General features: G+C 50.6%; 7 protein-coding genes across 7 annotated transcripts; 4 read left to right on the top strand and 3 right to left on the bottom strand.

The window, feature by feature from the left end:
• Positions 1-34: 34 nt before the first annotated feature.
• JCM6883_001167 (SGNH/GDSL hydrolase family protein) lies at positions 35-9,454 on the top strand (the record flags this gene model as incomplete). The annotated part of the gene is made up of 18 exons (XM_076632752.1): positions 35-506; positions 587-782; positions 859-1,029; positions 1,096-1,183; positions 1,252-1,437; positions 1,503-1,915; positions 1,982-2,020; positions 2,082-2,152; positions 3,339-3,351; positions 3,437-3,639; positions 5,677-6,514; positions 6,579-7,302; positions 7,367-7,493; positions 7,567-8,378; positions 8,450-8,557; positions 8,631-8,846; positions 8,913-9,135; positions 9,198-9,454. 18 exons carry the CDS (start codon positions 35-37, stop codon positions 9,452-9,454), a joined length of 5,157 nt encoding a protein of 1,718 aa, XP_076487198.1.
• A 415-nt stretch (positions 9,455-9,869) lies between these two features.
• Positions 9,870-11,084, top strand: JCM6883_001166 (uncharacterized protein; the record flags this gene model as incomplete). The annotated part of the gene is made up of 2 exons (XM_076632751.1): positions 9,870-10,017; positions 10,093-11,084. The coding sequence occupies 2 exons, from the start codon at positions 9,870-9,872 to the stop codon at positions 11,082-11,084; spliced, it is 1,140 nt and encodes a 379-aa protein (XP_076487197.1).
• A 371-nt stretch (positions 11,085-11,455) lies between these two features.
• On the bottom strand, positions 11,456-13,089 carry JCM6883_001165 (cation diffusion facilitator family transporter; the record flags this gene model as incomplete). The annotated part of the gene is made up of 5 exons (XM_076632750.1): positions 11,456-11,865; positions 11,940-12,155; positions 12,221-12,430; positions 12,490-12,552; positions 12,621-13,089. The coding sequence occupies 5 exons, from the start codon at positions 13,087-13,089 to the stop codon at positions 11,456-11,458; spliced, it is 1,368 nt and encodes a 455-aa protein (XP_076487196.1).
• Positions 13,090-13,347: 258 nt separating this feature from the next.
• On the top strand, positions 13,348-16,007 carry SEC6 (SNARE-binding exocyst subunit SEC6; the record flags this gene model as incomplete). The annotated part of the gene is made up of 5 exons (XM_076632749.1): positions 13,348-13,545; positions 13,619-14,398; positions 14,471-14,484; positions 14,638-15,748; positions 15,813-16,007. The coding sequence occupies 5 exons, from the start codon at positions 13,348-13,350 to the stop codon at positions 16,005-16,007; spliced, it is 2,298 nt and encodes a 765-aa protein (XP_076487195.1).
• A 268-nt stretch (positions 16,008-16,275) lies between these two features.
• On the top strand, positions 16,276-17,808 carry JCM6883_001163 (PQ-loop repeat-containing protein; the record flags this gene model as incomplete). The annotated part of the gene is made up of 9 exons (XM_076632748.1): positions 16,276-16,327; positions 16,400-16,465; positions 16,527-16,653; positions 16,721-16,942; positions 17,011-17,131; positions 17,192-17,336; positions 17,406-17,515; positions 17,586-17,682; positions 17,747-17,808. The coding sequence occupies 9 exons, from the start codon at positions 16,276-16,278 to the stop codon at positions 17,806-17,808; spliced, it is 1,002 nt and encodes a 333-aa protein (XP_076487194.1).
• Positions 17,809-18,655: 847 nt separating this feature from the next.
• On the bottom strand, positions 18,656-20,497 carry SSN3 (cyclin-dependent serine/threonine protein kinase SSN3; the record flags this gene model as incomplete). The annotated part of the gene is made up of 8 exons (XM_076632747.1): positions 18,656-18,818; positions 18,886-19,059; positions 19,125-19,185; positions 19,248-19,476; positions 19,548-19,781; positions 19,850-19,954; positions 20,021-20,285; positions 20,409-20,497. 8 exons carry the CDS (start codon positions 20,495-20,497, stop codon positions 18,656-18,658), a joined length of 1,320 nt encoding a protein of 439 aa, XP_076487193.1.
• A 767-nt stretch (positions 20,498-21,264) lies between these two features.
• On the bottom strand, positions 21,265-23,765 carry MET13 (methylenetetrahydrofolate reductase (NAD(P)H) MET13; the record flags this gene model as incomplete). Its single annotated transcript, XM_076632746.1, has 11 exons — positions 21,265-21,401; positions 21,476-21,794; positions 21,855-21,941; positions 22,003-22,263; positions 22,326-22,437; positions 22,507-22,585; positions 22,649-22,909; positions 22,974-23,253; positions 23,319-23,454; positions 23,525-23,608; positions 23,692-23,765. The coding sequence occupies 11 exons, from the start codon at positions 23,763-23,765 to the stop codon at positions 21,265-21,267; spliced, it is 1,830 nt and encodes a 609-aa protein (XP_076487192.1).
• Positions 23,766-23,862: the final 97 nt, after the last annotated feature.

The raw sequence follows: 23,862 nt of genomic DNA, 5'->3' as shown, positions 1-23,862 counted from the left end.
CTTCTCACTTCATCGACTCTCGCTCGTTCAACGGATGGTCCACCAGTATGAATCACTGGACAGCAACCACCACACGACCTTAACTCCTCTAGGCCTTCCTTCAACTTCTTCCTCTTCCTCCTCCTCCACATCTCCTTCACTCCGCCGAACTCGATTCCGACCCACCTTACCTACGCTCTCCCTCGCTTTGATTCATATCTCGTTCTTCCTTTGGTGGACTCACCAAGCTAGACCAACTCTCGATAAAGCGAATTCGATTCTCTCAACTTCCTCACATTTACAAAGTCACGAAGGAGGAGGATCAGTACCGGTCCCAGTAGCGGCGACGGGATCGTGTGAGGTTTGTGTGAATGAGCCGGGGAATGCGTTGTGCGAGTATGGAATGAATAGCGTTAGAATGTCGAGACAGTATGAAGGGAGTGGAGTTAGGGTTAGAAGAGCACTCGAGAAAGCTTTGAGAGGGGAAGAAATAGGGATTGGAATCCTGGGAGCATCCGTTACTGCCGGTGAGCTCATCCACTCCCACACTATCGCTTCCGAGCAGAAGGTTCTTTCGCTGAAACTTCGTTTCGCAACGCCCGATCAGGTCATTCAGTTCAACCAGGACAACAGAAATGGCAAGAAAAGTTCTACAACGACTTTTTGACCATGTTCCCGAACGCAAAGATGCACGTCGGAGCCGTTTCCGCGACGGATTCGAGGTTCTTTTCGTATTGTTATGAAGCGGTAGTTCCTACGAATCTCGATTTGTATATCGTAGAACTAGATATCAATAACAACCCGTGAGTTCTCATTCACCTCTACTTCCTGGAAGTACGTTGTAAGAGTTCAACTCACGTTTTTTCGATTTGAACGTAGAGGATTGGAAACTTTACGAGATGACGATGCGTTAATGAGGGGATTACTGCAGCTTCCTCAACAACCAGCAGTGATTCGAGTCAGTGCGATCGCGATCTTGTTTGAAGAACTTGCGAGAGGAGCAGTAAGCACTCTGATCACGAGTGAATTTTTCGATGTTCCGGTCATTGGGTCAGTTCTCTCGGCGTGTTAGCTATTGCGTGCTTGGAGCTAACTCACAGAGAGTTCTCGTTGTAGTATTCGGTTCTTGATCCCTCATCTGATCAAGCATCGAGAACCAGCAGAAGTTCTGTTCGGACTCGATCAATGGGGAAATCGTGATTACGTGCGTCCCATCTCTCCTCTCTTCACTCTCACTCTCACGAGTTTTCTGATGTATCGTCCACTCTGTAGCGTCACATGTCGAACATCGGTCACGCAGCATTAGCCGATATGCTCTCCCTCTACATCCGCAAAGAAGTTTGTGAAACGAAACGCTTAGAACTCGCCCCGATCCCTTCACGGTCTCCAGAAAGTCTCGCTCTATGGCCTCTCGAGGAAGATATGGGAGCCGTACCGGAGTTAGCACTCTGGAGTAAAGTGAGTCTCTCACTCTTTCGATCTGTCGAACAAAACGCCGAGCTGATTCCGCCCTCGTTCTGCAGTGGCTGAAACCTGAACCTTTGAAACCGATCACTCCTCTCTGTCGCACCGTCAACACTCCCCTTTCCCCCTTAACTCCGCTCTCTCATTCCCCTCTCTTCACTCTCATCTCCTGGAACGGTAAACACGCCTGGTCCTCTTCTTCTCCCGGTGCTCAAATCCGTTTCTCGTTCAAAGGTACAAAAGTTGGGATTTTCGTTTACACGACGAATGGGAAAGCATCTTATGAGAACCCTACCGCGGAGGAAGAAGGGACCGCCGAGGGGAAGAAGAAGAGACGGATGGAGGCGCCCGGAATGGCGGTTTGCTGGATTGAGGAAGTGGGAGGGAAGGAAACGCCGAGCGGTGGAAGGGTGATGGGGAACTCGTGGGAAGTTGAATCGCATTGGCCTGAAAGAGGACCGGCGGGAGCAGAGTCAGTTCCGACGATACTTCTCTCGTTCTGCCGTTGCGTGACGCTGACGAAGTAGTTCTTCTGTAGGTTCGTCGAGTTGACAGAAGGACTAGATCCGGGAGAGCAGTAAGCGCAATACTCCTCGTTTTGTTTTTTGCCTTCATGGCTGACCTTTATCTTCGCACAGTATTCTCGCATGCGAAGTATCTCGCAAGTCGACATCCGGAGGATACAAATGGCGTGTACAGGGTGTCGCAAGTCAGTAGACGGGCGAGTGACGACGCATTGTTATAGCATCGAGTCGTGTTTTTGTTGTAGTTTTTACTGTATCTTCACGCATCCCTTAACTTATTCACGCAATCAAGCATATCTGCATCACCATCCTACTGTGCGTTGCGTTGTCTCGTCTGCGAGAGCGATCTGCCGCGGAACGGGTTTCACAATTTTGGTTTTCGAATGTTCGCCCTTGAATCTGGATGATTTCTCTGACGGTCCCGGTAGCATTTCTAGCCAGGCGGCGATGTGTAGGTTATGTATTCAAGGGCATTTACAGTCATTCGAGAGAAACTGAGTACTGAGGGCAGTGAGGCGTAAAGTAAGGGATTAAGCGTGTTGTGGAAAAGTAGCTAATGGGCGGGGAGAAATGGGAATCAAATCGTTCGAATCTTCAGTGACATTGAGTCGTTGTGTTTGTCCTCGTTTAGTATTCTGTAAGGAAAGAGCGTCAGCATCATTTCGGGGTTTTGATCGAGACTATTTGGACGTCTCCGTCCAGTCGTTCGCTCGATGACGACGGAGTACGTGACTCGTATGAACAGGTAATGGAGAGCTCACTGAGGATGATGTAAAGGGCGTGAATGATACCCGGGATGTAACCGAGGATCGTAAGAAGAATCTGCTCGTCGTTTGCTTCCCAGCGTCAGCTTTGCGACGGTGTCAATAATGAGAGGGAATGGGAGACTTACGTTGATCCAGAAATCAGCGTTGCATCCACGCTCGAGGAATACTCCGAGAGGGGGCTGTGAGGAAAAACAATAGTTGCGTCATTAGTATTTGGGCGAGGAAAGGGGGTGCGTGAGTGTGTGTGAGCGGGATCATGAGGAACCGTAGGGTTCACTGAACGTCATGGGCGTTGGGAGAGAGGCTTAGGAGAGGCGAGCGAGGGAACCGGGGGGTGTTTTCGAAGTTTCCGAGTTCGAAGACGACAACGACGACGAGCTACTTACGACGAAGATAGCCAAGAAAATTTTGCACAGGTCTGAAGCCGTGAAGGGCATGTTGATGATTGAGTTTGGAAGTGAAGGGAGGTGTGAGGAAGAGAAAGAGCGCGGAAATTCCAAAGTCGGTCACTTCTCGCAGTCGAGTATATTTTCGCTTGGCTCACTGACGTACCCCCGCTCAGTTCGTTCGAGTAGTGCTCGTCTTGATCTATCGAGATTGACAGGTAAGGACAAGGGGTGAGCCAAAATAACGAGAAATTATAATTACACTCTCTCTCCCGCAAACTTTCGACTCGAGTCATCCTTGCTGCTCCTGCTATAGACGATACTTCCAGTACATCCTCGAGAACAACAGCTCCTCCCCGCGACCCTCAGCCGCTGCAGCAAGACCTTTTGCGATCATTCAACATTTCTCATCTCTCGTCACGAATTACCAGCCTCCGCTCAATCGCAAGGATGTAGGACTAGGCCTCCGTGATGTATTGGGATTGGTTCTGATGCATGGCAAGCTCGGCTTCTCCCTTGGTAAGTCTGAACGCTCCCATAATCCACACTGATTGATCAAAAACTCGACTTGGATCTATCGGCTTACGAACTGACGAATGCTTTCCTACGTACAGAGCACTAGTTCGGTCCTCTAGAGATGAGTCAGGACCTGATTTCGTTACTTCTTATCAATGTTCAAAGTGCGTTAATGTTCTCTCTCTTCTCTCTACAAGCTGGTGTCTGATGAAATTGAGTCCCGCTTCAACGATGACATTCCATGGCGTCAAAGGTTCAGCTCTGCGACTTCCCCCGAGTAAATCCCTCAAAGAGCGAAGAAATTTCGACAAGATGTCAACGAGACGATTTCTGCGCTCGCTCCGGCAAAGCTGTGAGCCTTTCGATCCCGATTCTCCCGCTTACCGTAAATCACTGACGCGCAAAGGTTCTACTCAAGTCGAAATCGCATCTCTCGCTATCCCCTTGTTCCCGATCTCTTTCGCTCTACCGTTCTCTTCGACTTTCCCTCCTGCCCGTCACTGCCGACATTGCCCTCACTCGATAGGTGGAATACAACTTTCTCGAATATGGATTGGCTATCCCGACTCGGCGCTCTTAGCCGAGCCCAGTCTATGAACTTCGATCATTCGACTTGCTGCTTTGGCGCTTCTTCCTCCTCTTCTTCGTACAAATCCCGGGACGTAGACTCAGTAACCATGCAATCGAATGTCTACGATCTACTCTCTCGGACGAAGCTGTTACTTCCGTCTCTTGAAACGAGGAGAACCCTACTTTTCGCTCAGCTTGACCTCAACCTATCCCGGCTTCTTGTTTTAGACACACTGAAAGCTTCCGTTCTGGTTTCCGGCGCTCAGAATATATATACTGCTTTGCGATGTTGCTCTCTGCAACTCTCGTTCAAAACGAGCGCTCGTTCTCGCTTTTTGGATCTCAGCTCCGCATTGATGCAGTTCTCGATGCACCATTCTCCTTATGGATCATCGCTACCGTCTACTCTGAAACCGATCGGTGGAATCGTCTGCAGCTCCTCGAACGTTAATACGACTTTCTGGTTTTCTCGAACGAAAATCCTTTCGCTCGTTCGTTTCCTCTGTCTGTCTCTAACCAACTTACTTGCCTGACGTCGCTGAAGTTTATGTCACAGTAGTAGACGAGGGATGCTAGTTCTGGGACCGATTCTACTTGTTCCTGCGTGACTTTTCGCTCGCCTCGAACGAAATCACTAGCAATGCCCTTCTCCCAAAGTGAGCACGCTGTCGCTTCTCTCTCTCCCTCTTTCTCTTGCTTTCGAAAAGGCGAAAGGTATGGACGACCTCGTCGTCACTACGAGCTGAAGCAAACTTTGCCCAAAGATGGTCGCGACTAACTTTAGACTAGCTTTTTCTTCGCCTGACTATCGAAGCTTCGCGCAGCTGTATCTCTCGAGCTCGCTTCGCGTAGAACTGCACCTCGCGAAAAGCCACACCTCATCGCAAGGCCAGTGTATCGTCAGGGAAGGCCTGAAACTCGAGGAAAGACTAAAGCTGAACGCAAATCTTCTTCTCTTCTTCGGTCGAGAAGTCTCGTGACTTTCACATCAGAGCGCGGAGTCCGCGCTGAGCTCTGTTCTCTCGACTCTCCTGAAGAGGAACCGAATGCTTTCTTCTCAATTCAGCGTTTTCATGGGAGATCTCCCTCGAGCAATCCTTGGTGCTACCTCTCTGATGCCTCGAGCAGCTCCCCGTTGGGAGAAGAATGTATGCAGTGGAGGAGAGTCGAGATGAGAGAATGAGAGGTCAGCTGAGGAAAAGAAGAAGCGCACGCACCTCTCAAACCGAAATGCTGCGCTTCAGTTTTTCGCTCTCCGAAGTTCCCCTCCTTTCCCCTCCCCTCTCCCCCCTCCTCACCACACCACACTACTCCAGACACACTACAGACTTCTACAGCGCTACACTCTCCAGATCTACCCTCTCCGACAGCTCCTCTCGAACTCGAGAGCGAGTCACTTCTCTCTCTCTCTCACCATACCCCCTCGGGCTTCCACCTCAAAGGAAGTCATCGAGATCTCCTCCTCCTCAGATAGTGATCTCGAAATCCTCGACTCCAAATCGTACGCCCAACAGCGAGCACAAGAACGCGCAAATTTCAAGTCACGATCCAAGTCGAATCCTTCCTCTTCTTCGAATCGACTCTCGCAATCCCCTTCGACTGATCTGAAATCATTCCTATCGATCTCGAAGGTCGGAAAGAAGAGAAAGGTGGAGGAAGAATTGGAAGAGGGAGAAATCGTCGAGAATCCAAAACCTCCCAAGAAGTTCAAGAAGAAGAAGGAGGAAGGAAAGAGCGGATCGAGTTCGAAGGAGGTAGAGACGGAAGATTCTGGTACGAAAGGAAAGGGGAAAGGGAAGGGGAAAGCGAAAGCGAAGGAGGAAGAATCCGAGGGAACTGAACAGATTGGAAGTATTGATCGAGAGGGCTGGAAAGCGAGGCAACCAAATCGCGCTCTACCGACCAGAGCTATGGCGCCTAGGGTCTCAAAGAACGGGAAAGGGAAAGCTCGGGATGGAGAGGAGGAGGAGGAAGAACGATACGACGACTCAACTTTGCTCGCGGAAAAACCCGGTTCACTTACGAATTGGGCTCTCAATCAAATCATCGACCCTTCCAACGAAGAACAACGTCCTCATCTACCTCTCTACGACGATCCAGACGAGAATGGCGATTACTTTGGCGAGAAGAAGGGAAGTAGGAAAGGGAAAGGAAAGGTAAAGACGATCAACAACTTGGGAGAAGGGATTTTAGATCTCGTTATGGCGGCGGAGTTATCACGAGAGCAGTTGGTCGATAGACGAAGGAAGGATCGAGATCTGAAGATCGAATTGGGAGAGGAGGAGGGAGACGATGAGCTCGAAGAATCGTCAGTTTTCCTTTCTTCTCTTCTCACTTCCTTCTCTCAACTGAATCGAACGATGTGTCTACAGCTACGAAGGAACTCCCTCGACTGATGAACAATCCCACCCCGATCCTTACCCTGTCGCTTCTTCGTCCTCTCATCAAATTCTCCCTTCTGAACCTTCTTCTTCTCCCGCTCCTCCTACGAATGAATCGACCCATCGAACCAATCAATTGGCTTCTTCCTCAGCATCCGGTCCCTCCTCCTCCTCCTCTCCTGCCAATTCTCCCCGATCTTCTTCTCCAGAAGCTGCTCCTCCCGCTCCTACTCCCTCGACTTCTTCACAATCAACCGACCAAGTCAGAGCAGCAGAAGATGCGGCTGGTACCGACCCTCTTACTACCTACTTCACTTCGCGACTCGACGGATCGGACAGGAATTTGGAGTTCGAAAGGTTTGTCGAGAAGATGCTCTTCGATCAGGATGTGCGTTTAGACAACGTAGACGCTGAGTGGGAACGATTCATGAAACCGAAACTGGAGGAAGCCGGACTCCCCTTCGATTCTTTACCATTCGATTCGATCCTCCAATACTTCCTCCCTCACATCCAATACCAACGAAATCATCCTGAAGACCCTATCAAGCTCGCTGTGCTCTTTCTCCTCGAATGTTCGCTCCCTGATAACGTCGAGTTGATGGATCGTTACCTCAATGGAACTCAAGAAGGAGAGTCGAGCACAGCCCAATTCGTGAGGTTCCTTCTCGACACGTATGGTCCGTTACTTAGTGACAACTTCCTCATCTTCGCCGACGTGAGTTCTTCTCTCCTTCCATACCGTCTCGTCGCTCACGCTCGGATCCTCTTCGTTTTTTCAGGACATTTTCCGTCGTTGTGTTGGAAGAAATCTTCGCACCGATTTCCGTAGGAGGTACGGCAGGGAGCCTAGTCAGAAGTTGAATCCGGGTGATCACTACTTCTCGTTCGCGTCCAATCTTCTCGCTTGTGAGCACTTTCCCTTAACCCCGATTTCTATTCTTTTGAAGACAAACTGACATTCGCTCATTCGCTTCGACAGTACTTTATGGACTTCTTGCAAAGGACCGAATCAAGGTCGAAATGGTCGTCGCGTCGGGAGCGTGGGCTCGACAAGGCGCCGGACTCATCTCGAAACCAACGAAACTCGCCGATCTCAACGGAACTTTCCCATTCGAGGCAACTGCCTTCCCCTACGAGTCCCTGCCTCCCTCCCTCCCAATCCATCACGCCACGATAATCATGAGGACGAAGAAATCTTCGGTCAAATCCATTCTCGTAGCTCGTTCGATTCTCCCTTTCGCGATCGCCGAACACTCTCAAGATCACGCTACCTCTCTCCCCTCTTTCGACACGAACGTCATCCGCGATTCGATGACGAAACCTTTCGCACTTGGAGGAGGAGGAGCAACTCCGCCGCTCGGCTATCTCAAATCGGCTTACGATCTCGCGAAAGCCGCTGACGGCGACTCTTCGACGTCGAAAGGTCTCAAAACCGAAGTACAAATCGCTTCTTTCGATTGGCTCGTATCGCGTGCGCATCTCTTCGCAACCGATACCTTTGAAGAACTTTGGGTCAAGTTAGGGATCGCGGAAGAAGATGAAACGGAGAAAGGGTTCGGAGTTCACGGAGTTGTTGAGAAGAAGGCGACGGTTTATCCCTGTCCTCCTGGTCATGGAGCTCTGATGAGGGAGGCAGCGATGCAGAAACGTTTACCGTCGATGCGACTCGTTTTCAAGAATTTACCTCCGGTCGCTCAGAAGTACCTCGAAGAGGCTCAAGTCTACGAGGATCTCAACGACGAAACTGAAATTGATGCTAGTTGGGTTTTATCGACCATTCGAAAACGATGGGTGAGTCAATTTTTCGACTCCCTTGTACGCTCGAATCGATGGCTGACTCACTCGCTGCTTCTCTCCATCAGTACAAACGAGACAAAGACACTCTACTCAAGGATGTCCCGAACGGTCTCGCTCGCGGTCTCCCTGCTCAATGCGCTCGTGATCTTGTTGACGTCTACATGTCTGTCAGGGTAAGCACCTCGTTTCTCCTTCCTTTCTTTCCTTCAAGTCGGTTCATTGATTCTTTCTCGGCATCGTCTGTAGCGAGATCCTCATTTCCATCTTCTCAAATGGCTTCCCCTCTTCTTCCCCATCGAACAAATTCATACTCTCCTCAAATACGGAAACTACAAACGTTCAACTTTCGGTCCTCTTATTTTCAATCGACTCCAGGACGTCCTTCCCGACAATTTGAAGATTCGTAGCCGGGATAAAAGAGTTCAACGTGAAGCTCCAAGCCCCGGGAATGCCCTCATCAAGGTATGTTCTTCTTCTCCTCCCACCCCTTTTTTCATCACTGAAGTCAACTTTGACCTGTCCATTCAGCCTCATGAGAACAGTATCGCTCTCTACGCCCTCAAGAAAGCTCAAGTCGCTCAAGTTTTCGTTCCCTCGATCTTCGACTCGTCGCTTCGCGCCGAAGGATTCGCAAACCTCTGGATCGATCAACAAGGTCCGCTCGGAGGTCCTCATTGGGTCGCAGGAAGTGGTCTCGGCTGGGCGATGGGAGGTGCAGCATCGGTCGGATTACGTCGATTCGCAGCACTTAGTTGGGATTCCGGAGCGATCCGTGGAAGAAACTCGAAAACGGCGATATTCACGAACCGCTAGGACCGGTACCTGAAACGAAACCGAAACTGAAGAAGGACAACGAGGAGGATCATTCGGATGTTAAAGGGAATGGAAAGGGGAAAGGGAAGGAGAAGGAAGTCGTAAAAGAAGAGGAAGAAGACGAGGAGGAAATCGTATACGATAGCGATAAATCGATGAGCGAGGAGGAAGGGCCTGTTAGCAACGGATACGACGATGGAGACGACGACGACGACGACAGCGAAGAAGAAGAGGTCGATCATGACCAGCTCGACTAAAATTTCGAACGGAACAATTCTACGTACTCTCGACTCCTTCCCCCTTCACGTTGTATCTCTTCGACTCTTCCTTTTCCTCTGCCTTTCGCTCTTCACGTCATCGTACTCTCTCTCTCTCTCTCGCTCGATAGCACACACAAGTTCGCATTTCACTTTACTCTGTTCTCGTCTTTGCCAGTTTTTTTCTCGTTGTTTCGCAATCTTCTCTGTTTCCTTTTGTCAAAGCAAGCGTTGTGTTCTCGATTCGTTCGGATCGCTCTCTCTCTCGCTGTATCGACGACTCCCTCGAGAGGAAAATGCGTTTCGCAACCTCGAAATGAAATGATTGCGAAAAACGCCAAGTGAGGCGACTCCAATCTTCTCCACTTCCCTTTCACTCCGGATCGACCACACCGACAGGAGAAGGTAGCAGGAGATGCTACTACCACGTCAAGAGTCTCCCGCACTCTATGGGAGTACGGGAACCGCCTCATCTCCGACTTCATCTCCAACTTCCGCCTCCGCCTCGTCAAGTTCCGCATCGAATGACAGTAGCGACATGAGGAATGCTCTATGGAAGTATGGTGAGTCACACACTTCCCTCACCCGCCTGCTTGAGCCAACTCGAAACTGAGCGTGGGTTTCTCTCTCTTCCACAGCGATCGTCGTGATTCTCGCTATCCTCGCCCTCTCTACCGTTTTTCGCATCCTATTCGTCCGTAGAGCTCGAAGGTTACACCGGGAGCAAAACCTAGGAGTTCGGAATCAGGTTTATAGAGGACGCCAACCTCATCCTCAAGACCTTCGAGACGACAGGGGGACGTATTCTACCGATACTGTCGACTTGCAGGAACGAGACTACGGTGCAAACCCGACAGAACTACCACCACCGGCTTACGACGCATCGTCGAACCCATTCCCTCCCCCAACTTCTGCTCCTCCCCCTCTTCCCGCGGTTTTGCGACCACCTCCAGTCGAATCTCGCCCTTCTTTCCTCTCCCGCTTTTCTTCTCGATTCAAAGTATCCTCTACATCCATCCCGACTACACCCGCCAACGACTCTCCCTCGAACTCAGAAGGCGCAATGAGTCAATCGACTCCCTCTCAACAAGCTACCGCACAAACCCTCGCAGCAGAAAACGAATCCCATCGTTGGCGCGGGGACGTAGCGATTCGACGAGCCCTTTCCGATGCCGGTCTGTTGACCTCTCCGTTCGGGAGGAATCGAGCTGGTAGTCGATCGAGTAACGTTAATGCGACTCAAGCTGCAGCGGAACAATTACAGAGGGAAAGAGAGGAACGAAGGAGAGTTAGAAGGGAACGAAGGAGGGAGAGAAGGAGGAGAGAGAGGGAGAGGGAGGAAGGATTGGGGTTGCCGGTTTATTCGAAGAAGAAAGCGGAGGGAGAAGAAGTTTTGCAGGTTGCGGATGGGGTCAAGGAGGATGAAACGGATAGTGAAGACGAGGAGGACGAGGAGAGCGAGATTGAGAACGAAAATGAGAACGCTCAACCTTCGACTTCGACACGAAACACACAGAACGTTGTTCCAGACTCGACACCGTCTTCAGCGCCGACGACGAATACGACACCTGCGAACGACTCGCAGGAATCTTCAGACCATAACGATCGACCTCAGCATCCACTTGCCTAAACCAAAATCCTCGCATCTCCGTCATTTTCTCTCCCTCATCTCTCCCAGCGCCATTACGAGCCTCACATGTAGCATATTCTCTCTCTTCTTACTTCGAGGTCTTTTTTTCCATATCATTTTTCCTGTTCTCAATATCTCTTTTTTTCTGTTGTTGCTCGTTGGAAAAACCTTACTTACCTCTCTCTGTAATCACTTCCTTCCCTCTCTATCCGCTTGACTCTCTCTGAACCGAGCCGACAGTCGTCTAGTGATTTGAGAGATAATAAAGATAGCATTCTAACGGGTATCACCCTTCAATACTTCGAATCCTTCTCCATCTAATTTACAGCGATTCATCTCCTCACACAGTTCTTCACGACAGAACTCCTCGCTCAATCCCCTCGTTTCTCTACCTCTCCCCCATTCCCAACCCTCACCACAACCTCTCTACATCGATCGCCAACAACCTCTTTAACCCTCTCACTGACTCCTCTGATCACTTTCTCCGTTTCCCTCATCGTTAGGTCGGCGGGGAGGTTAATCCAGATATCGACGAGGAGAGTTGGGCCTGAGGCGAAGAGTCGGATCGAGGGGATTGAGAGGATCGGGAAAGTTTGGGAGGGAGAGACGGGATCAACTGCGGGAGACGAGCCGGCAGGGTGAGAGTGAGAGTGCGAGTGAGAGGAGGAGGAAGATTCGGAGGGGACGAGAGAGAAAGGAGGTAGAGGTGGAAGGGAAGGATCTCGTAAAGAAGCGACAGTTTCATAGATTTTCGGTGGTAGCGAGGGATCATTCAATTTATCTACGTGTAGATCACCCTCAGGTTAGACTTTCACCAATTTATTTAATGCAGAGAGGCAGAGGGTGAGAGCTCACCGACTAATTCCCCAATCGCTTCTTTCCCAACGTCCCATCCTTGTTTCGCGATCATTCCACCAACGACCAATCCCCCAATCGGATCCAACATTGGGAACCCGATTCGAGCAGCCCCGATCGCGAGGAGTGCGACGAGAGATCCGAGGGAATCCGAACGGTGGTGATACGCGTTCGCGAGGAGTACGTTCGAATGAGTTTGTTTCGCTACTTTCAAGGCTACACTCACACGAGGGCTGTCAGTCTAGCTGGTGAGAGCGAGGGAGAAAAGGAAGATGATGGACTAGCTCGATATAACCATTCTTTTACGGCGATACTTCCCGCGGCGAACCACATCGCTCGAGCGTCAACTACTGCTGCGGAAACGGTTTCTGGATCTATTTCAGGTCCGTGAGAGTGACCGTGAGGGAGGAAATCGAGAGATGCGAGGAGGTCGGCGGGCATTTGAGGCAGAGTCGACAGGGAGAGGAGGAGGTGATGGTAGGAATGCAGACCTGAATGCGAGAGAAGCGAGTTAGCACATACACCAGAGTACGATGAAGGCAAGACTAACCGATTCCTGCAGCGGTTGCGAATAGGAGGAAAGAAACGACCAAAGAACCAAGAGATTCAAATTCTTTGAGGACGCAGCTCCGGACTCAGCTCTTGATCACCACTCGAGAGCTGATTCAGAGGAGTACTCACTGCCATAACCATAAGGATATTTCTCGGTAGGTTTCCATCTCCCCACTCTATAACTCGCCAGCGTGACTACATCCGCGATTAAATCACTCCCCGAGTGCGCCGCGTCTGCCAACAACGCCGAGGACGCCAACAAGTACCCTGCGACTCCTTTGAGTGCGGTTAAACCGACGTTCGAGAAGAGACCGATGAGAGTGATTCGAGAACCGGGATCGAGAGAGGAAGGCGAACGGAGGGAAGAGAACGCGGACGAAAGGACGGCGGTTTCTTCCGTGTGGGAACCGTGAGAATGAGAGTGACTGAGACCGTGGGAGTGCGTGTGCGGTGCTGAGGATGCTGAAGGGGAAGTAGACGAAGAGGAGGAACTCGAGGGAGTCGACCGCTGGCGGAGAGTTGAGGAGGAAGGGGAAGACATGATGATGGATCTCGATGCTAATAGTGTTCGTGGATTCACACTACGCAACAAGATCATAAAGCTAGAGAGCGGGCTCGAGTGAAGTCGTGAGAGAGAGGGCTAGTGGGGAGTCGAGGATTTGGGAAGGGTTTGCGCTTCTTGTTGGCTGTCCGATGAGGCTTTAGCCGTAGTCTACACGTCTGGATGTCGAAATGGATCAATGGGAGTGAAGGGAAGGGAAGGAAGAGCCAAACTCATTCTTCATCTCTAAACAACGACACGCGACCTAAACTCACTCGATACGACAAGCCTTGGAGGTCGTTAACGCGCTCTAGGATGGCTAGTGTGATCCCGAATCAGACTACGGCAGCATCGGCCATCGCAGAACACCTCTCGACTCCGCCAAGTTTAACTCGAGTTCCCTTGTTGCGTCAACGGATACAGAAGGAACGGACTCAGTTACAACAAACCCTCGCACAGAGAGCGAAAGAGCAAGTCGATCTAGTCAAGCAGGGTTTAACCGGATTGAGAGATGTCAGTTCTCCTCCTCTTCTTCCTCTCTTCCCACTTGGTCTCGAGAATTCACCCTCTTTCGCTTGAGGAGCAGGCTCGGAATGGGCTAGAGTCACTCCGGGAAGGCTTGAAAGAAGTCGAGCATCAAATGGGAGACCCACGTTCCCAAATCTCTGGATTCGGTAAACTCGTCGAAGTTTCAATCGTTCATCGTCGACTCACCTCAACCCTCGAAATGGTCAACTCCCTCCGTTCCATGTATTCTCGACTATCTCATCTCTCTTCTCTCCTCTCCCAAGATCGTTCCGATCCTCTAGGCCCTTCCCCAAACCTCCTACCGATTCATTACCACCTCACCGAACTCGAAACCTTCAGAAACGAAACCTTGGCTCAAGCGAACAAATCGGCTCTCACTCCGGAACGAGCGAAACAGACGGTAGACGTGTTGGAGAAATACTTCGAAAGGTTGGGGGAAACGATCGAAGCGTTCGAAGCTCATTACTTTCGACTCGCGAGGGAGCTGTTAGCGTTAACACGGAAGGGTAACTCGAGTGTCGCGGTGAAACTGTGCAAAATTGCAGAGGTCGAAGGAGCGAGGGATCAGAAAGCGATCGCGATTCGAATGGTTAAGAAATCGGGAAACTTGGACGTCGCTTCGAGGTTCAGATCGTTACATGCCGATGCGAGGACGATCAAACATTATAGGAGTAAAGTGTTGGAACAGATCAGGGAAGGGTGTAAGACGGAGATTGAGAAGAGCTTCAGAAGAGCCGGGGAAGATGGAGTCGCTTGGTTGGAGGAGTTGGAATGGATTTACGACGATCTAGATCTCGTACAGCAACATTTGGTCGACAAGTTTCCCGAAGATTGGAAGGTGAGCAGCTCGCGTGTCTCTTTGGTCGAAAGAAGCGAGTATTGATTCTGTTTCGTTTTCTCGATTCGGCAGATTCTTCAAGTCTAGTAGGCCCCGTCCCCTCTAGATCTCTCTTCGTTCCCCGCCGTCGGCTGCTGACTCTTATATCGTGTCCCCTTCGCTCCTCTTCCCTCGCTCTCTCACTTCGACTCCGGTTCCTCCGTCTCTCCCGTCGGCCCGTCGTCCATTCCGGTTCTCAGCGTGAAAGGGTATCACAAGGCACTCTACGACTTCCTCGCCTCCTACGTGAAAACCTCTCCCGATCCCGGTACCCTCCTCCGACTGTCTCAATTCACGAAAGAATATTCGAAAACGATGACGAAAGAACTCACGATCCCTCCCGAATGGTTGACCCCTCCTCTCCTCGACGGAAACGACTCGAACCTGATCGACAGTTACCTCTCCTTGATCTCGACTCGAATGGACGAATGGACTCAAAACTTGATGAAGACTGAATTGGAAGAATTTACGAAAAGAGAAGAACCTCCCGAAGTCGACGCCGATGGATATTACGGAATGCAAGGAGCGATCATCCTCTTCCAGATGTTGAACCAACAAGTCGACCTCGCGCTGGATTCGAATCAAGCTGCCGTATTATCGAGAGTCGTCGACGAGGCTCATCGAGTAATGAGGTCGGTACAGAGTCAATGGATCAAGACGCTCGATTCGGAATACAAGAAACAAGTTCAAGCGGGAGAAGGCAACACCTCGGTAGGAGTCGTACCTGGAGGACTCGTAGAATACGTTATGGCGCTCGCGAACGATCAGATCAAATCTGCCGATTTCACCGAAGCTCTCAACAATCGATTGGAACCTCTCGTTTCGACGAAATACAAGACGATCATTGCCGACAAACTGAACGACGCGATGGATGGATTCCTCGACGTCGCGAAACGTTGCGTTCAAGTTTTGATCGACGTCGTATTCAACGATATTCGACCCGCTACGAAAAACTTGTTCCAATCGAATTGGTATCAGGATAACGCCGAGGGAGGAGATCCGATGGGACAAATCGTCGAAACGCTGAGGGATTACATGGTCGAAGATTATCAAACTCATCTCAATCCGAACCTCTTCGACCTGTTGATTGAGGATCTGTTGGATACGTTCTTGATCACGTATTTGGTCAGCGTCAAGAAAGCGGGCAAGATCAAGATGCCGAAAGCGGTCGACAAGATGAGGAGCGATATCGATAAGAGCGTCGAATTCTTCTCGATTTACAAGAACAAGAAAGAGTTGGAAGGGTACTTTGACGTGTTGGAGAGTGTGTTAACGCTGTTGAGCGCTTCAAAGATGATGGTCTTCCTCGATGTGAGCTATTTCCTCTCTTTCTCGTTCCGATCGCTACTGACTCTCAACCTTTGCCTGTGTGTAGTACTGGCCGTTCCGAAGAAAGTATGGACCTCAGTTGGCGTTCACGGAAGCACTCATGAAGGCTCGAGACGATCTCGACAAGTCGGCAGTCAACGAAATCATGGAATCGGTCAAGAGAAAAGTGAAAGAAACGAAAGTGGTCGGAGACGGTATGGAGGAAGCGCCGAGCATCTTCGATCGAATGCCTCACAAGTAAGAGAACTCATCTAGTCAGGGAGTGACCGGGTGAGTCGCGTCAGAATTGTTGGATTCTCTTCGTTTCTGTTTCGTTCCATTTTACATTATTGCTTGTTGTAATCTTCGTTTGTGTGAGTATTTCAACTTCGTCACCGACAAGCTGCTGCGCGTTCGTGCTCTGACGTGCTCCGGTTCTACTCCGCTTCGAGGTCTGTGCTTTGGTATTCTGCGGCTCAGGCGCGCGCTCTTTGCTCTTTCTCCTCCCAGCAAGTCGGACTCTCTCAAGCATGCCGCTCTCGACGTTGGATCTAGTGTCCACGTGTTGTGGACGTTTATCGTGTGAGTCGCGTCTTTTTCTCGCTCTCGCACGACCAAAGTGAACTCCGCTGACAAACGCTCAATCCTTCGCAGTTGGTTTCTCGCTCTGGTACGCTTTGCCGCAGATCGGAAAGCTGTACGAGGAGAAGTCAGGACAAGGTGAGGAGATACGATCCCGCATGAGCTGAAGGATGAACGCTAACTTCAGGTTCGGCGACAGATGGTCCATCTTTCCAGTTCTTGACGATGTGGCTCGTCGGAGATATCGCACAAACGATAGGTCTTTTCGCTATCGGAGGACTCAGTACGCAGAAAGCGAGTGGGATCTGTTTCGCAGTGTCGAGTTTGTGAGCCTTTCTGTTCGTCTTTCTTTCACTCCGAAGGCGTAGCTGACGAGCGAATTTGGGCCTATAGAATCATCATGCTTCAACAACTCTACTACCGAGGCTATGTCCCTTTGACTGGCCGTTACAAGGCTCGAATTCGAAAACCTGTTATCAGTCAGCTCGTCACTACAACACACCGCGAACCGGCATACACGATTGACCCTCCCACAAACGATCCTGAACATACTCAATTCGTCAAGTCGTTGCTTAACCGAGCGAACGATCTGGAGAAGGGTCACAAAACCAGTCGGTCAGTTCCGTTCCTCTTCTCTCCTTGGCCAACGCTCGCTGACGTTCGCAGACAAGGCATCAAAGCAGTACCTATAAGCAGCGAAGTATTGAGAAGAAGGTACCTCGGGACAAGAAGCGGGTCAGGTCGAAGGCGAAGAAAGGTTGGATCAAGGCTGATGGCAAATCGTTCAATTTTACCGGGTTCTTCGTTGCGGCCTTTCTTCTACGTCCTACAAGTCGTGCCGTACTGACTCTCGTTTTCTGACAGCTAGTCACGGTAGTTATGATGATCGTTTGGTTCAAGGTCGATTTTGAGAATCGAAAGACCACAAACCTCGAACTCGCTCCTTTCCCCGGTACGCTGGCTGAGTGGGTAGGATGGGCGCTAGGATGGATTGGAACTGCTCTCTACAGTGAGTTCCCCTCAAGAACGCTCAGCTCTCCCTTATCTTCGTCCTGACACTTTCGTTCGTTGCGACTAGACTACCCTCGAGTTCATCAACTCATCGGTATTCAGCTCAGCAAGAGCGTCTCGTCCTTGGCAGCTTTCATGTTTGCGAGTCTCGTTCTTCAAAATATAACAATCTTGATCGTGAGTCTCTCTCTTTCTTTCAAGCGTCGACATACGAAATAATCCGAGCTTATACTCGATTGCTGCCCAGAGTATCGCTGCCGTTTCTCACACGCTGGAGACCGCACCAGCTCAAGCTCCATACTATACGAATCTCGCTTGTGCGCTCACGAGCGATGTGATCGCAAGTCAATATCTTCTTCGCTCATTCGAACCTTCAGCCCTTGCTGACTCTCGACTAGCTTCCTGCAGTTCCTCGTCCTATATCGTCTCTATCGCAACAACCCGAGCTCGAGAAAGCGACTTTGGAGTGACCCGAACTGGATGTATCAAGATGACAAATCACCTCTCAAGGCGAGTACCGGAGAGCGAGCGATCGTTCAGAACCATCAACAGGTTTTGCACACTTCTCTCATCCCCTCTATCCCTTCACACCTCTCCGACCTCCGCGGGGACCACAAGCTGCCGTCGAACCAAGCTCGACTTCGAAAAGAGGTCGAGGAAAACGCTCGTCGACAACTTCGTCGACAGCTCGATCTCGTCGAAAAGGAGGCGTTTGCCCTCGAGAGCCAGTGGACAGAAGAATCGAGTTCCCTGAGTTGGATGAACAAGCGTAGAGTCGCTTGGCAGAAGCTTGATCCGCTCGAGGCGAGAGAAGCGAAGTTGTGGAGTTCGTTCGAGGTGGCGATGAGGGACAAGATGAGTGAGCCGGAACGACAGGAGAATGAGAAGTGGATGACGAGCACTGAGCGAAGAAGGCGAGCGCTCGAGGTTTTGAGGAAGGAGAGACATCGAGAGATGGAGAGCTGGGGGAAAGCCGAATCGTCGTCAGAGACAGAACATGATGAGGGATCGGAGGACTCGAGCTCGACAGCATACTCTGAGAAGGAACATCGACGTCTCTATCGTCCGTCATCGGGTCGTCGCGCATCGGTCGGAAGAGGCAAAACCCATCCTCGACGAGGAGTCGGTACCCTTTCCAGCGAGAACGAGTCGTCGTCGAGCGGGTAGAGATATAGAGTGATGAGAGGTAGACGCCAATAGAGACTCGATATAGAAATGGACAAACAATGGACACTGCAGGAAGAGGTACGAAAATGAGAGAAATACAACAACACTCCTCGGAACACCCTCTGTACAGCCGAGAGACACCCGGGTCATCTAGCCTTCCAAACGTCGTTTCCTTCCTCCTGCACCACTCGCCGCAGGATAATTCGATCCTCCGTATTTTCCGAGCGTCGAATTCTGCATTTTCGGATCGGTATCATCGTGAGATACTCGTCGATTCGGGTACGAGATGCCTTGCGGTAGATCCAAGAAAGCGCTACAGTTGGTGTAACTGCGTGAGCTCCTGATTCGACGAGTCCGAGAGAAAAAAAGAGGAAACTCACTTGACGTGAGGTTTCGGATCTTGACCCCACCATTCGTGGCATAGACTAGCTCGAGCCGTCATTCGTTTCGTCGGATCGTAGATCAAGAGTTGTTGTAACAAGTCAAAAGCGTGGCTCGGAGGAGCGCCTCGGGGTAAACGAGAGTTGAACCAAGGTCCGAGAGTGTTCGGATACCTGCGAAGGAGGTCGAGGGTCAGCAATAATGGCGAGATGATGAGTGGAACACGAGCGTCACGCACTTGTCGAGCCTGGAGAGCTGCGGGTATTCAGGTAACTGAGTCACGCTCGGCCATTCTTTCGCTGCTCGCTCGAAACAGTAAGTCTTGGATACTCACACAGCCGTACCAATGTCAAAGACTTACGATCGACGCTTCCGAGTACTTCAATCACTCGACTCATCTGGTCTCTTTGAAACGGCACTCCTCCTTTCTTACTTCCCATCTCGATCTTGGCTTCTTCTCCTTTGAACATCGGTCTCAGTCCCAGCATTTCGCCATAGATACATCCGAGAGACCACACATCGATCGAGGGCGTGTAGTGACGAGCTCCGAGTAAAAGTTCAGGTGATCGATACCAAACCGTTACGACGATCTATAGTGTAAGTACACTACACCTCGGTCAGCAGAATCCTAGCGAGAACTGCTGACCCGGAGTTGACTCACCTTATCACTCGTGTAGAGACTCTGCAGCGGTTCTTGATACAACCTCGCCAAACCCAAATCTCCGATCTTGACTTGACCTTTCTCGTTGACGAGGATGTTTGCAGGTTTCAGATCTCGATGGATGATCCAATTGTCGTGGAGGTAAGAGACACCGTTGAAGAGTTGCCAGAGAAGGGATTTCAGGACTCCGAGAGGTAGTTGACTTCGGGTCGTCGAGTGGTGGTGAATGATTTGCTATATGGTCACGGGAGGGTCAGAGTCGTGAAGAGCTGACTGGATGAGAGCGAGACCGCTTTGCGTACGAGGAAGTCATGTTCGGCGTATTCGAAAACAAGATAAATGCTCTTCTCCTCAAGCATGACTTCCCTCAACGCCGTGACGTTCTCGTGCGAGATTTCTCGATTAATCTGGGCGTATGTAGTGATTGCCCTCAGCTTCTGACTGAACTGAGATGGAGAAAGAGCGAAACTGACCATGATTTCTCGACAAGCACTTTGACTGATTCCCGTATAAGTAACGACTTCTCCTTCCTTGTCTGGCTTGAACTTCTTGATCGCGACGAGTTCCCCTTCTTCTTCTCCATCTTCTCGCGCCAGCTTGAGTCGTTTGCCTGGGGTCGCAGCTGAAGGAGTTCCGAGTAAACCGGCTGGAGAGTCCAGCGACGAAGATTGTCGGATTCGAGCTTTGTAGACTCGACCGTATGTTCCAGAGGAGAGGAAGCCCAGGATCGCATATCGACTGGAAGGTAAGAGAGCGAGGACGGAGAGAGGAGAGAGGTGAAGAAGAGAAGTGGGGAGAATCAACGGGAAGAGTCGTCAGTCTGAGCCTAAGACCAGCTCACAACGCTATGAGAGAGCTCACCTGAGTACTGTAGGTCTCTGGAAGTCTCGCTTTTGCTTGTAGAGGTCGTGAGGGGAGGTGATCGCCGAAGGGAAAGGCGAGGGAGGCATCGACGGCGCTACGCTCGGAGAGGCGAGGTAGAGCTAGAGCTGATGTTCGAGATCTTATGCGCTGGCACGAAGGGTCGTAGCTGGTGTGTTGAGGCAAGTTGAAGCTCAAAAGTCGAGTGATGATCGATGATTCTTCCAATCTGCCCGACGTTTTGCTAGAGACGCTCAGGGTGCCGAATCGAGTCGTGACAAGCTTCAATCAGAGGTCAGTGTGAAGTTGAAAAGGGTTTGGCAGAGAGAGAGATTTCGAAAACTTCGCAGAGAAGTTCGACTGTTCGCGAAGTCCAGGGTGGACATCACGCACCTGCAAGACAACTTCCTCCGCCACGTTCGCTTGGCGCGAGGGTCGCTCGTCAAACAATGAGACAAGTGACCGAGAAGAGTGAAGTGGTTGACACTGTTTCGCAATTTCGCAAGGGGAGACAAGATGCGGAGGGGAGAAGGAACGAAATAAACAGGGTGACGAAGGAAGCTGCAGTTGATGCGATAGATAAAAGGACAATGGGAAGGGAGGAAATAGAATGAGAAGAGGGGTAAATTTTGCGTGTTGAGACGATTGAACAAGTTTTGGTGAGAGATAGAGTGATACTGCTGTTGAGAGAGGAAGAGAACGATACGACGATAATAGAGAAGAAGAAAAGCCTGTTGAAAGCAACAATAGAGAGTGTTGAGACTGCTGGAGAGAAAGGAAGATATTGATACATCCGAGACAGAAAGAAGAACGGATTCATTTTGATTTTGGTGGTGGTTGAAGGGGGATGACACATCTAGTCGGAATGACCGTTGACACCGTTCTCGACAGGGGCGAGTAGAGGCTTGAGTTGCTTCTCGTCCGCGAGTTCGAAGAAAGGTTTGAAAACGGCGTCTTCATCGGGATCTTTGAAGTCGTTGTAGACGATGTTCACTACCGACATAAGAAGCGAAGGCTGTGTGAGCACACATACGTAGGAGGGCAATAAAGTGACGTGGAAGTCTTACCGAGATGGAAATCGTCAAAGATTTCGCGGATGACCTTGTTCGTTTCGGGTGCCGTTTGACTGTAAAGCAACGCCCATTGTTGGCCGAGCTCGTACGCTTCATCTTTCCAAGCTTGGAATGCCGTCGAATCGACGATCGTAGGTTGAATGACTTCGGCTCCTGGGAAGACTCCCCAAGTGACAGCGTTGGGTCCTGGAACCGTGTTCGTACGGAAGTTGCCTGACTTGTCGACGCAGTGATACGTGATCGAGGGTGTTTTCGAGAGGATTGCGAGGAGAGGCTCGACGTGTTGAGGTGGGCAGAAGAATTCGAGGTAAGCCTGATCGCGAACGACGTCAGCAAAAGCTCTCAGACGAGACGAAGGAAGGAAACGAATCACCTTCTGATAGACGTAACCGTTCATAGGTCCCCATCCAAGAGCAGGATCTTCAGACTTCGCGCCGTCGACACTAGGTTGAGAGTTGATCTGAATCAGAGAAGTTACGCGTCAACTATCGATCAGACTGAAGCACCAAATGTCAACTCACGGTCAAAAAGCCCAACTGATTGATCTTTGCGAGTTGGTTCGAGATCCTGCCCGTTTCCTTGGCCGCAGGTTGATCACTCCAAGGCAAACTCTTCAATTGACCTTTACAGAACCTCGCGAACAATTCAGCGACGTCTCCAATCGATTTCGGGGTACCCCAGAGTGCGATTGCATCTTGAGGTTTTTGAGGGAGCGAGAGAACGAGAGCATCGAGATCTCCGAAGGCGGGAGAAGCTTGATTTCCCCATCGACCGTTAGGGAACTAGCCAAAGGTAAATGACATCAGTCTCAGTGTCGAAGATGAAATAACGGCGAAGTGTTCACCTCGTCCCAATCAGAGGTTCGACTAAGGTAAGATTTTTGTCGGTTCGACCAGAAAATCGGACGAGTTGTTTCGGTACGTCGTTTCGAAGTGAGGGAGACGCGCCAAGGAAGACTGCAAGAATCAAATCATGAAAGTCAGTCTCAACGAACAGAAAACCGAGACCAGGTGGAAATAACTGACGGTTTGACGATGTCGGAATGAGGGACAAAGTTGAGCTCTTGTAACAACATTTCGGTACCTCGAGACAAGTTCATAGTGTCTAGAGAGCGCTATGATGCATCAGGGCGAGATCTCGAAGAGGGATCGAGAAGAAACGACTCACAGCAATGAACTCCGTGAATTCCCAAACCACTCGTCAAGATCTTCCTGCACATTTCCGCGACGTATTTCGTACCAGCCTCACGAACCTTCAAGTCATCATCCTTGATCGGTTCCAACAAGTCCCAAAGTTCTTGAGGAACGATCGTTTTCGCGAATGAAGTTCGACGTTTAAAGGCGGCGAAAGTTTGGATAGGCATGATACCGGGAACGATCGGGATCGTGATTCCGGCAGCTCGAAGTCGTCTACCCCAATCGATGAACACTAGGGAGAAAGCGCAGAGTGGGTAAGGTTTGAAGAAGAGAGAACAGTTCGCGAGAGGACTCACCATCTGCGCTGTAGAACATCTGAGTGAAGATCACGTTTGCGCCTGCGTCGACCTTTTGCTTCAAGTGTTTGATCTCGATCTCGGGACTCTCTGAACCCGGGTGACCCTCAGGGAATCCGGCAACTCCGATGTCGAAGTAATCTCCGTACTTCTTGCGGATGTGCTTGACGAGGTCGATCGCGTGGTTGAATCCTCCTTCGGTAGGCTTCCATTCTTCGACTCCTCGAGGCGGGTCACCTCGGAGGGCGAGAATGTTTCGACATCCTGAATCGTAAGCTTCCTGTTTTCGAGTGTCATGAGTCAGCGATGTCATAGTGGGCGGTCGAGAGAGTCAATGGCGCGTACTTTCAGAGCTGAATCGACCATTGCGATAGGCATATTGGTGCAAGTGAGATGCATGCAAGTCTCGAGACCCAAATCTTTGTGAGCAGTTTTGACAAAGTTCGTCGTTGCTTCCGAAGTGGATCCTCCAGCTCCCCAGCTAAGTACGCGGTCATCGTCAGCGGATTGTCGGCGGGAGCAAGTAAAAGGAGAGGCAGAAAAAGACGAACGTGATATCAACGAAAATCGGGCCCAATTCTTTCATTCGCTCAATGCGATCATACAAGTTGACCCATCCGTCGGGAGTCTTGGGACTGATCCGTGTGCAGAACGAGCGACAGAGGCATCAGTTAGTCGTGAAGAAGCAAGGGAAACAACGTTTAGGGAGGAAACTCACGGGAAGAACTCGAGTGACCACCAAGGTCTACCTTCACGTTCGGCCTTTTTGATCTTGTCACTGATCTTGACCATGATTCGTTGTCGGTGAAGCTCTGAGGTTTACGAGATGAGGAACTCGAACTGGGGGAACTTTTGGGGTTGAGGCGGCTCGGAATGAGCAGCTTTGCAG

The sequence above is a fragment of the Sporobolomyces salmoneus genome, assembly GCF_050403485.1.
Source record: "Sporobolomyces salmoneus JCM6883 DNA, S_salmoneus_JCM6883_v1_ctg30, whole genome shotgun sequence".
Lineage (NCBI taxonomy): Eukaryota > Fungi > Basidiomycota > Microbotryomycetes > Sporidiobolales > Sporidiobolaceae > Sporobolomyces > Sporobolomyces salmoneus.
Note: the sequence above shows the minus strand (reverse complement) of the source record. Positions and strands in the feature narration are given on the sequence as shown.